Source organism: Haliotis asinina, chromosome 2 (assembly GCF_037392515.1).
Source record: "Haliotis asinina isolate JCU_RB_2024 chromosome 2, JCU_Hal_asi_v2, whole genome shotgun sequence".
Lineage (NCBI taxonomy): Eukaryota > Metazoa > Mollusca > Gastropoda > Lepetellida > Haliotidae > Haliotis > Haliotis asinina.
In genome coordinates, this window is record NC_090281.1 from 50778437 (window position 1) to 50791467 (window position 13031).

General features: G+C 40.2%; 1 protein-coding gene across 1 annotated transcript in view; it reads left to right on the forward strand.

The window, feature by feature from the left end:
- The first annotated feature begins 9475 nt into the window (after nucleotides 1-9475).
- The window catches only part of LOC137273874 (acid-sensing ion channel 4-B-like), a 35595-nt gene continuing 32039 nt past the window's right edge, over nucleotides 9476-13031 (forward strand). Inside the window, exon 1 of the mRNA XM_067806771.1 lies at nucleotides 9476-10065. Within this exon, the coding sequence (XP_067662872.1) occupies nucleotides 9971-10065 (95 nt within the window). The 5' untranslated portion in view covers nucleotides 9476-9970. The remainder of the gene's footprint in view (nucleotides 10066-13031) is intronic.

Sequence of the window (13031 nt, forward strand, 5' to 3'; positions counted from 1 at the left end):
CTCCTCACAAGATAGTGACATCATGTGAAGGATGTTACCTTTTAGATAGCGGTAGGTTGTTCCCCTTCCATGCAACTTGGAAGTGTACATGTAGTAAACTATGTTTATCAGTAGCAGTCTAAGTAAACTTGAGTCTCGGTGTTTTTCATTACACTCGTCTACTGAGTAACAAACCCTAGTGGTAGGTTGCATCAGTTAACCTGTGAGAATGACCAATCAGAACACAGCTTATTAAATTGGGAAAGGGGACATTTGCACATTCCTTCTGATTTGTTTTACCTCGAAAAGGTTTGCAAGAGAACGATTCCGAATGCTATTTTCTGTACAATCACTTCTGGCTAATGCACACATATAGCAGGCCACAGCACTGGCAACAGTTGCTGAAAAGAGCATTTTTGTCAATATTCAAGGATGTCAGCTTGCAGAAATATTAACTAATGGTAACGATGTCATCAGAAATCCATAAGCATATATACTGTGGCTCAAATATCTGTGTTTTATGCGGATTTTCATTTTTTTCAGTGTCAGTGACTGGGGAATACTGTAAGTCCCACCAAACCCATTGTCTGATCGTTTAAATCCGTACAGCCGTCTCTATATTTATTGTACAGTCATGGGTCGCTTAAAGGTTTCTCAGACTCAGTGCAGGAGTGTAACGAATAGTACTGAGACTAACTTTACTGATCATAATCATTGGCTGTTTCAGAGGTTCAACAAATGTTTTAAAAGCCACTTGCCACGGGGCAAGTGACCTTAAGAAAGTAACTTGTCCTGACTAATATTCCACTTGCCCTGACTTATGACATTATCATGATGATGAAATTGTGAAAGAATAAATCAACATGGTATTTCATGTTAATGTTTACTGGACTGTTTATTGAAAAGAAAAACAACAAAGATAACTCTACTTTATTGTGAAATTTAATAGCTACATTTTGAGCAGATATGAAATGAAATCCAAGCTTATTTGCAGTTTGAATCCGTTTGCAGAAATTACCTTGTAGACAAGTAAGATACCATTATTTGATTACCCCAATTGAAAACTGGCTTGTCCTGGGTGTCAGACGATGAGATTTTTTTATCCATGTGTTTATAATGAACATCCATACATTAAAGCAACGGATATCTAGAACTCTTTTGGTCCAGGCCATATGCTGTATATTTTAGTTAAAATGCCTATAACAAACGACAGATAACAAATTAAAACTAGTGGTCCTCTTGAGTATGTTAGTACCCTAATACTAGAAATTCACCATAAGAGCTATAGCATTGAGAACAGTTAAGACATGGTCATATGTATTGGGAGAAAACATGCAGAAGTTTACTGAAAGAATTGTGCGAATATGCAGGAAATATACAATATAGCCCCCATATTTGTACAGAAAAAATATAAAAATCCTCATCGCCCCCTCTTGTGATAAATTATGAACGGTCCCTTACCAACACAACAATTACTAGACTAGTAGACTATTACACGTGGACTTGGTTGGTTCTTTGATCTCGTCCAAAATACGTAGAAACAGTTTTCCACACTATGTTCCGGTTATTAAAACCGGTTTGGACTAAGCAGCTTTGGTGTTGTGCGCCGTTGTTTCTGTTACTACCCATGCAAGTTTTGTTGATGGCGTGGTCAGTCAGTTGACATTTATGCTATTTATGGTTTGCGGGTTCCAACGTCACTATCACTCATTCAATGGCACGCATAGTAAAACCACGCGAAAACCGGAGTAAACGCATCGGCAACAGTAACCGCCCAAAACGAATGGTGTACCGTGGAAAATTTATGTCGTTTCCTCTTAAACACAACACTGAACGTCAGTAGTCGTAGTCACATTCATACAGCTGATCACATTTACCTTTCGAATCAACACACGAGTCCTCCGGTGAGTAAAGTTCTTTGGCGGGACCCACTGGCGATGAAAGTGTCACTCAAACTTCGAGAACTGTTATAACCGAGACGAGCACTGATCCATTCTGGTTAGGTGCTGTTATATTTTACGCCACTATTTTGCCTTTGATTGCACTGTTTCAGTGTAAGCTAGGTAATTGTATAACTACACATAACTGGGAGAAATAGATCATCCAAACAACTCCCAATACAAGACAGATATATTTGCAACCAAGATAACCTGGGTTGCAAATATATCTAGATCTATGTAGTATTGGGAATTATCAGATTATAACGCAGATTTGAACTTCGATCCTTACCTGCAACTGTTACTGTTAAATGTTCGGCAATGAACTAAATGGCACAGACTTGGATTATCAGGGATAATCTACAACATGGATAGGTCACTTGCTTGCTTTCTTTACCATTTGTACCGATTAGCGTGCTTCGGCAGGCTCCAACGCACTCAGTGACTTGGCTCGTTCTCAGCGCAACTTCCTCTGTATAAACTTAACAGTCTGTTGTATCAGTCGGCATTTAACAATGAATTAATGAATTATAATAAGAACGAAGAGCAAGAATTACATGTGAATGAATGAAAGAAATAAAGAAAAAGAATGAAAAAGTACACATATGAATGAATGAAAGAATAAATGATACACCACGGCCAATCCCCCCAAAACGTTAAAGAACACATGTGTTAACATTACGTCGTTTTTAAAAACTTTACTTTGAGACATTTTTGTGCAGTAATTAATTCAGATATCTTATTGCATGTGGGGAATGGCATGAACATTAACAAAATGTTAACTGACACTGTCACACACCCCTAAAAAACCCAGAAGGTTTAAAACTATCACAAAGCGCTGTAAACACCTTTCCAGTTTTGTCAAATAATAAGATCAAAAAGAAAGAAAGAAGTTATAGAACTATAAGCAGCACAAGCACCAATAGTGGATCAGTTCAGATCGGCGATATGTCATTTTTCAAAGACATCACACACCATAACAATTTATCAAAAATCATAAAACCACCACTATTACTTGCAAACAACTTTCACCTGATGGTATATTCCCCTCACAAATCTGAAGATGTACAGTGTTCCCAGAAATTATTGAGAAAATCTTTGTTTTTTTTCTAATGATGCTAAGATTGGAAAAAGGGCTTTCACTATGCATTAAGCATACTAAATAAGGGAGACAACTCTTGAAGGCTTAGAAGGCAGCTCATTACGTCAAGAGTTATCTCCCTTGTCTGGGCAGACGGCTTCCTGTGTTGACATGGCAGAATTTACAGCAAGAGAGAAAAGAAAGCTCATTCTAGATGATTTTGAAAGGGGTGAGGCTGGTGCTAAAGTGTTAGCTTGTAGACATGGTATTCCTCTGTCTACAGTATACAGAACTATGAAGAATATTCAAACAGGAACCGGGATAGAGCACAAAGCAGGGGCAGGTCGGCCTAGGAAATTCAGTGTTGTGGATCGCCGAAGACTTGGGCAGATTGTGAGTAGGGGCAAATTGAAAAGTGTTGAGAACATCAGAAATGAAATGATTAGCAGAGGAAGTCCTCAGGTATGCAATGAAACAGTTAGGCAGGAATTACAGAGACTTAATTGGGTGAAAAAACGTGGAATTCCCTCGCCGTTGATGAAAGATGCACAAAAGGAAAAACGTTTAAACTGGTGTCGGGCTCATGAAAATCAAGATTGGGATAATGTTTTCTTTTCGGATGAAAGTTCTGTTTGGCTTTTCCCTAATTGTGTGAAAATTTGGACCAAAGATACTGTCAAACCTATCTACCAGCGACCCAAACATAGCTCGAAGTTTCACATGTGGGGTGGCATATCGGCTCGCGGAGTGACGCCATTGTGTGTTTTCACGGGAAACTTGACAAAAGAAAGATACGTTGACATTCTAAATGGTCACCTTCTTCCGACAGCACAAACATTGTATGAAGATGATTGGATTTTCCAGCATGATAATGACCCAAAACACACTGCGCGCTACACAAAACAGTGGTTGTCGGGCGAAAATGTTGAAGTTTTAGACTGGCCCAGTTACAGCCCAGACCTAAACCCAATTGAGAATGTGTGGGGAGTCATGAAGGACAGAATAAACCAAAAGGGACTGAGAAATATTGAAGATATGAAGGCCGAGGTGGTTTAATATTGGGATACCCTGTCACACGATTACCTACAAACTTTGATGGGTAGTGTGCCTAGGCGTATTCAGGCATGCATTGCTGAGCGAGGAGGTCTAACAAAGTACTAAAACAAGACTGAGACTGTAAAAGGATGATGTTTTAACATGTTTATGTAAGTAAAACGCCAGAAGTTAATAAACGTAATGAGTTACATGACGCAACATGATTCTCAATAAGTTCTGGGAATACTATATGTGAAAGTCTCCATGTATATATTCTCCCTGGTTTTATCCAGCACATAATCATATCCATAAGGGGAATCGAACCCGAGACTTCGGCCTGTCAAGCAAACGCTTTATCCAGGAGGCGAGCTAACCCACAGCCCTAAGTAAAAGTGAAGATTTAATGATTATGGAAGTCCTGGGATTCTCCTACTCGTTAACTAAGCGCATTGTCCCCACATCTCTAAAAATTACACAGTACAAACCTAAGCTTTATAATAAAAGGTTATGAAGAACTATTTGACTGACACGTGTAACACTAAAAGCACTAGTGTTTATAGATAGCAGAATAAAATTCATTTTCTGTTGTGATGTAATGATTCGGCATATATACTGTTCCTTGATCTATTAGGTCAGTAGTTACAATAAAAACAATATTTTAATATTAAAACGCTTGGACATTTTCTATAACGGACAGACTTCATGTTCAGATTCCCTATGTACATATTCTCTAGCACCAAATGTGAGTTTTACTCCTGTATTTGTTAGCACAAAGTTGTCACAAAAAGGGAGATTTCCTTTCACCAGGGCCAATATTCTTTGATGTCTTTAAAGGGGCACTGATGCGGAGCAATTTCCGTGGACTGGTGTAAACTTTTGTTATTGTTTTTTTCCCGTGAGTACCCGGATGATATCCCAGAATTCGTGACTGGTTCGTGACCTCTGCTGCGCAGTCCCGTAAGCGCAATTGATAGTATGATTATAGACAGATCAACTGAGGTGAAGTCATTTGTACTTCTACTTCATTACAAATGTATTATGAAAACAAATGAAACACTTTGAAGGTTAATCATCTGCCAGTGGTAGAAATGGTAAAAAACTATTAGGACGGAAAAATAACGAAGCCAATGTACGTCTCTATATTTTGTCTCATAACCCTAATTAGTTTATTGTCATATTTGTATGATTCTAAAAATTATTAAAAGAACACACGATTTGCTTATACTCATAGTAAATTTCTAACATAACAGCAACATTTATACATTGTATAGATTGCCAATGTTGATCCTATTTCACACACATACGCGATCTAGTGTGTGTTTTCTGTCATACAGATTCTGCTGAATGCTACAACAAATAAATTAAAACAAAATGCAAATAATGAATGTAAAACAGACTAATTTTATAGCAACAGTGTCAGGCTACTACCTTGTTCAGGAATGTATCCATCAATATCCACGTTAAAGAAATCGTATTCCATTCATCTGCAGCTGGTAAATCATCCTGCTCTGTGTCGCGTGTCTTACAACTGTCTCATTTGCGAAAAAGTAACACATCGTTTCACGTCTTTCGTTGGTGAAAACTAGATAAACCTCTCATTGGTCTCCCAAGATAGCACACCTGGCAACTAATTGTATGATGTCCACTATTCTAAGTAATTTAATTGACCAATATTGAGCAATCAATCAATCAACGCAAGGGTGGTTAATTCTTTGAAGGGAGGATGTTGTTTTTGCACTCACACTTTACGACAGGGTGTAGTCATCTACGCACACTGCCTTTTGACAAATCCGCTAGAAGATAAAAGTAATTAATCAATCAGTGTGTTATCGGTTAATCCTTTGATCGATGTTTGTTTTTGTAACTCAGCCGATAGACCCTCTTGCATCACTTACATGCACATATTACATAACATACAATACATTTGCCATTACAGACCTTAATTTATAATGTTGAGTATTTACTCCAGACAGGAGAAATGCCAAATGGGAACCTTTGTTGAGTAACCGAGTGGTGTTGCTACTAATTATACCTGCTATAAATTCATGAATTGACCATCCAGAGAATGATGACAAATAACACGTGTAGGTTTACACCATCAAACGCGAGTTACAGCAAGGAAGATGTAATCTCTGTGTCGCATGCAGCCTGAAAACACTTATGGGCCGAAACTGTTTTGAGGATACCGACGGAATTTCGTTACATAAGGAATACACACAGGCATTTGCTGTGTACTTTGGTAAATAAGTGAAATAAGGTGTTTTTTACGTAAGACAATTTTCAGATTTCTCTACCAAAGCCAAGGTCATCGTTTTTTTGTTTACGAATTCAAATAAACCAACTGTGTGTTTTATTATCATAAATAATAAACCATTGTAGCTACCATAGCTACCAAAATTTACGTATGCTATTTGCTATCACAGCTGAACCAACACTCAAAACTACCTAAATATAAAGCTTTGCAATCTTCCGTACTGAAACAAATGGCTTGCTACGTGCCTGTAGACATCATATTTTCATGTAACATGATTAAATATCGAGGTTAAAAACACAGAAATAGGATCAAATTGGATCAGTAAGTATACCATCCAAGCATCCGAAAAGAACTACACTGCTGGGATATATGGTTACGATCAGACAAGGAATACCATGAATATTTTTAAACAAATGGCATGTGATGGGCATCCGGCCTCCTGACTGTTTGAGTGAAGAAATTTTGCTAATATGGACAGGAGCCCAGTTCCTTTGTCCGTCACGGTCGAAGGAGTGGGCGCTGACCAATTTGCGGTCTGCTTTCGTAATTAGACCGTTGGCGAGAAGCATTATTCGCTCCGCATCAGTGCCCCTTTAAATAGAAAATGATGATTTTTAAATGATACAGATTATGTCCGAAAACGAAGTTGGGAATGATTAAGGGAAAATAAGTCAAGCTCATATGTGGCAAAGTGACACTTTGAACATGTTTGCGTAAAGTGACGAAGTGTCTGCCTTAATTCATTGATGATGCCTGAAGCTTGGCAGCTACTCGTTGATTTTAGACGTTTAGGTTTAATATGGTCAGGAAGACATATGCAGTCAGGTCGACATGGTTCCATAACCATGAAAGAGTGCTCAAGAATCCCCAACACTAAGGTTTTAAAGTGTAAAATGAGCATGTGTCTACAGTGAGCAAGAAGCTGGTAAACGTTTGATATCCCATCACAATACCATCAGACTAGCATGAACTTCCACGAACTGTTTTGTGTCAGATATGTTGACTACCTCTTCCGCAATAACAGCTGAATCCATCTTACTTTCTGCCTGTTGTGAGAACTACTTGAGCCCTGCAGGTATTCAACTAGATTGAAAATGTTCTGCTTGCGTTGTTTTTGTCAAGAAAACTGCCTTTGTCAAAAAGTGTTTTCGGGCTAACAACGTATGAGCACCTATGCCTGTGGCCGGACATTGCCCTGATTGTCATCACATATAGCAGTCAGACCGAGGTTTTGTATGAGGAGAATCAAGATTGCCATAATACAGTCAAGTTGTTTATTGGGACCAGTGAGACTGTATACAAATGCCATGTTGTTGTAGATTATCCCTGTTGGGACACGCTTGGTGACACCTTTCACTTAATCACTTACGCGAATGCAGCAGGCCTGGATGAGTTTAGCTGGTCGCGCCATCAGTTGTCTGTAGAGTAAACCGCGGTATGGTGGCCATGAAGGGTAATCTTACTAAGATTTCACAAGTCAGAAAACAGGCGATAGCACGTGTACGATACGATAAAGAGGACTTTACATCGTTCTCTCGTCTCGTGTTATCACTTTCTCTTCTTGCATTATCGCTTTCTCGTTTCTAGCTCTTGCTTGTTTGTCTCATCTTATCACTCACTCTTCGCTGGTTATCGATTCCTCGTCTCATGCTCTTGTTTTCTCGTCATTTGTCACTCTCTACATATCGTCTCGAGTTCTCACTTTATCGTCTCGTGTTACCACTTTATCGTCTCTTGTTACCACTCACTACTTCTGTTTTCCATCGAGAGAAAGCGATGTCTTCCTTCGGAGACCATCTTGTTGGCATGTCACGATAACCTGTACTGCGTGACACAAATCGACGTGCTATCCTGCCCACATACGAAGATGTTTAAATACGCGTCCAAGCGAGACAACCATCATCTCTTTAAGTGAAGAATACCGTGACTCAGGAAAGCAATCTCATTAATTTCAGACTACATCGTTAACACAAATTAAGGTGATGTTACTGAGAGCAATCTTTACGGTGGCAAATGGAGGACAATGCTTCGGGATGGTGCTGATGATTAGTTTAAAACGGGAGGCTGGGGATAAAGCCAGTTGTAAGTGGTCCCAAGAAACCAGTGCTTGCCAGCAGGGGACGACAGAATCAGCCACACAATGTTACGTGGTTCACTGAGTGTTACAACAGGGTTGAGTGAATGAGTGAAAATGGATTTATGCCACTTTTAGCAATATCACAGCGGGGGACACCAGAAACGGGCAGGACACTGTGTACCCATAGACAGAATCGACCCGAAAAAAGATCTTCTGTCGTCACTGGACCATCGATCGGTGTAACGAGCGATCACTTTAACATCTGTGCTGGCACCGTTCCTACCCCAGGATCGCGACGTTTACGTTCTTTTATACATGCGGCTTAGTCAATATAAAAGAATATAATTGTACAAATCCTAGTACTTTTCTGGTTGAGTCCCATCCAGCATTCGAACCCGCACCCTCAGAGTCAGGCACCTAGCCAGCACACTACACCGTCTGTAATTGCTGATTTACATAAAATAGAAATGTTTGGATTACTCCCAGTTTAAGACATTTTCAAATGTGGAAAGATATTTAAAATGTGATATTCCTTGAATCATAGATCTGCATTTTCGAAATTTAGATGTTGTAATTTTAATCATGCAGTTGAAACTGGAAGATACAATGAAATAAATTACAATGAGAGATATTTTTTTAAAATTTGAATGACAAAAATGTTATTGAAGATGAATTTCAGATGCGCCTTAAGTGTGAACGTATTTTGTTAATGTAAGTTTAAGATATATAAAGAAATATTTGACTGAGTTCGATCCAAATGCCAATTTTATCAGCATTATGAAAGCAAGTAGAGACTGTACCATAAACGATGTCAGTGTTTTCTGGATTATTTACTTCAGAGCTTTAGAAATATTCCTCTACAGCAGTATGTGCACTAACTCTCAATGCCATATGCAAATGGGTGTATAATGGGCTCGTGGCTTGTCTGTCTGTCTGACCATGCTTTAATTCATCACCAAAGTTGTCTCCCTTGAGCAACCAGCTGACTGGAAACTGTTTTCATTGGCAGAATAGAGATATCGATTATGTGCTCGCGTTAATAGGATAGTGCAGTACAAATACACAAATAATTGCAGCTAACAGCAATTTACGGATTGTTATCAGGAACCGAAATACTCCATTATTAAGCCCACGACCTAAACACTGCCATACATCTAATGTCAACATAAAACAGAAGGCAATGGCATTACATTGCGCGACAGTACCTGGTGACATGCGCCTCAACAAACTAAAGCTATACATGCCGTAGATATACTTTCGTAACCTGCATCTATTTAGCCTGATGATTATCCCAAGAGGATCGTGTGCCTGTTAAATATTCAGGTGAGGTCAGATTGTTTATTACGGTGGACCTACTGGGGCGTGTCTACGATCGGAGGAGGTGGTGCTGTGTTCTTTTCTGGATTTGGGAGCAGGGAACACGTGTTCGGTAAGTGAAGCTCCGTGTTCAATGGATCCATGGTATGTCTGACTTGTTAACACGTTCCATGGCCATGCTGAATTACTGATGAAGCGACTGTTGGGAGAGATGTGAAACCCAGGAACTCTTTCCAAGACATGCTGAATATGGGACATCTTGGACACTGGAGGAAGATATTTAAACGACAATGGGAGAAGTTAAACCGGACCGCGTAAAAGCTTGGACACAAGGAGACAAGGAGAAGAGAAATTTCACAATTCTACAACAAATACATAGTACAAGGTATGGTATTTGTTTTTTCCCATGAAATCATATCCACTATAAATACGCATATAGCATAGCACAGCATACATCATACCATACCATATTTTATATCATACAATATCATATCATAGGTAGACACGACACTGCTCGACTGCTAATCTTCATTAGTTTGTCAAGTTCTCCACCAAATTCAAATAGTGCTATGCTGATATAGTTCATAGCTGTCACACATATGTGCGTGCAAAAGAACCTGTTAAGCTTTAAGTCCTCCATAAATAGTGTCACAAGATTCTAGTACGAACGTTAAGTAGTGGTCTAATTGAGTTGGCAGAGTAAATAAATTAAAAGTATTTTTTTCAGATTGTATACTTGTGGAACAGTGTTTTATGTCATCCAGTTTCATTTTATCAGAAACTACGGCACCTCCATGAACACAATTGACATGATGTACTCTCGAATGGTATCAGCTCTTGGTCTGGTATGATGTTTAAGGTCTCTTTTGGACTCTTGCATGAGACGACATTTTAGATTGACGTTTGCTCATGTTAAATGTTATATTTTTGTCAGGACACCTCCACACTTACGAGATGAAATTAGGCTTAATGGCGAGTTTAAGACCGATGCGTTTAAACAGAGCTGCGTGTAATGTTCGGCACATACGTGCATGAACGCCACCGGGTATTGGTTAGTTTGTTGGTTTAACGCCGTTGTGTGTGTGTGTGTGTGTGTGTGTGTGTGTGTGTGTGCATGCGTGCGTGTGTGTCTGTGTCCGCGCGGGTGCGTGCGTGAGTATGTGTGTGTATACAGGGGTGCTCTCCCCCAGCCCATTTTGTCCGGAAAGTTTAGTTACTGTAAATGGCCATTGACACTCCTGAAAATTAACTGTGCACCCTCCTTTCTCTGTATACGCCCCTGAGTTTGCTAGTACCGGTTCAGACGGTTTGAGCTGTGAGGTACCATACGGATAACCCACACGAAAAAAACAGTACAACACCTGGTCCTTTCTTAACTCCATCATTCAAAGTCCTCCACAAGGATATAACAAGGATCACCTCGGCAGATAGTTTGTTTACCCATTGTTTAAGGCCGCACTCAGCAATATTCTAACTATATGGCGGCGGCGGCGGCGGTCTGTGAATAATCGAGTCTGGACCAGACAATCAAGTGATCAACACCTTTAGCATAGACCTATGCATTTAGGATTCGACATGTGTTAACCGAGACAGCGAGTCTGACAACCCGATGCGTTAGTGGCTCTTTTACGACAAGCGTCGGTTGCGAAAGAGCAATTCTAACAAGGATCTTCGGGTGAAGACCTTTATACGAACTGGCGGAAATGGGGAATCGTGAAAAGTTTTGTAAATGTTATGTCATTGAATATAACACGACAGAGTGATTCGTGAGGTTAATGCTTCATCCAGAGACTAATTCAGTGACAAGGCTCATACGTGGAAACAGAGCGAGACGCCATGAACTGGGTTGATAAAATATATTGAACAAACTGTCGATGTCGGTGTGATCTCAATTTGCGTTCAAGCATGACAGGGAGAGTCGGTGCATTGAAGACACAGCATGATAGAAAAACAGAAAACAAAGTTTGGACCATCCGAGCTTGTTCGAGTCCTGTTTAAAGATACATTCGGGAGGGGTGGGTGGATGGGGGATTGGATATCAGGAGAACGGGCCTTGAAAGTCACTTATCAACACTGTGCTGAAGGATCGTTTATATGTTTGAACTTCACATACATACACACAATAATACTAATATGTGTATAGCACCAATACCCAGTATATGTTTCTGACCTCGATCACAGGGGGTCAATCTCAACGGCACAGCGAATTTTCCGTTCTCAGCTCCCCGAGGATCATGCAACTCTTGCAGTCTTGCAACTCTAGGCGCATCAAATATTATGGCTTTCCCATCGAGGTACCCATTCATAACTAGGTGGACTGTGACACATAGTCACACTATGTACTTTGTCCAAGTTAACTGCACTTTGCTATACCCGCAACTGAGTGATTGCACGTATTCATGTGGCCACCCTTCGCGGGTTATTTAAGGCGCCCACAAGGAGCTGTGACAACACTGAAACAGTCACTACACAAAACTGCTGACGCTGAGGCTTTTTATACCCTGTCACAGGTGGGATCGATCCCGACAAGTCAAGCTTGCTGCAGCTGTGCCAAGGGCTTCAGATCGCTCGCCTACCGCGCCCGGATGTTGTACGTGGTGTCCCGACCGTCCCGACAGTTGCATGAAAAGTAAAACGTGTCTCGAACGATATCGTCTCGGCAGCGAACTTACATTCAGATTGCCTCAGCAATGGTAGGTTGTGTTCTCGAAGGAGAGGCGATGTCAGCCAACACCATTGTATCCCCATCTCCAAACTGACAATCTTTAGTAACGTGAGCTTTCAAGTTCTCGTGGACCCATGAAGATCGGTATTCTCCCATATTAGTTGTCAGACAGGTTAAAACAACCAACTGCCTGGTTGAGTGCACTGCTAATCCTGTTACCTCTGTATGATATTGGAATGGTCCCCAAACTAAAGAACAGAACAACAACGATCGCCCAGACTGAAAGAGGCCAAGATGAAACCTTGACTCCTATCCCACTTGTGTTCTAAATATCAGATGTCTTCACTACACTATGCATGCCTGGCGGTAGTGACCATATAATTATATTATGAATGGATGATGAATTGGCAGTTGCAAAGCTGTTGCTGCGGGCTGCATACGGTTCGACTCAAGTAGAGAATTCTCTGTGTATGGCAATTACAATAGATGCATCAGTCGAATAATCATGTCTTGTCACACGCAGACGACTAGTGTGTCAGGATTACGTCACGTTACGTAGATTTCACTCGTGAAGTCCTGTTCTATAATAAAATCATTAAAGAATGATCTAATCCTACAACTATGCACTCAAGAGTGGAATTAACCTCGGACCAACTCACCCCAATCTCTGGATCTGAATATCATTA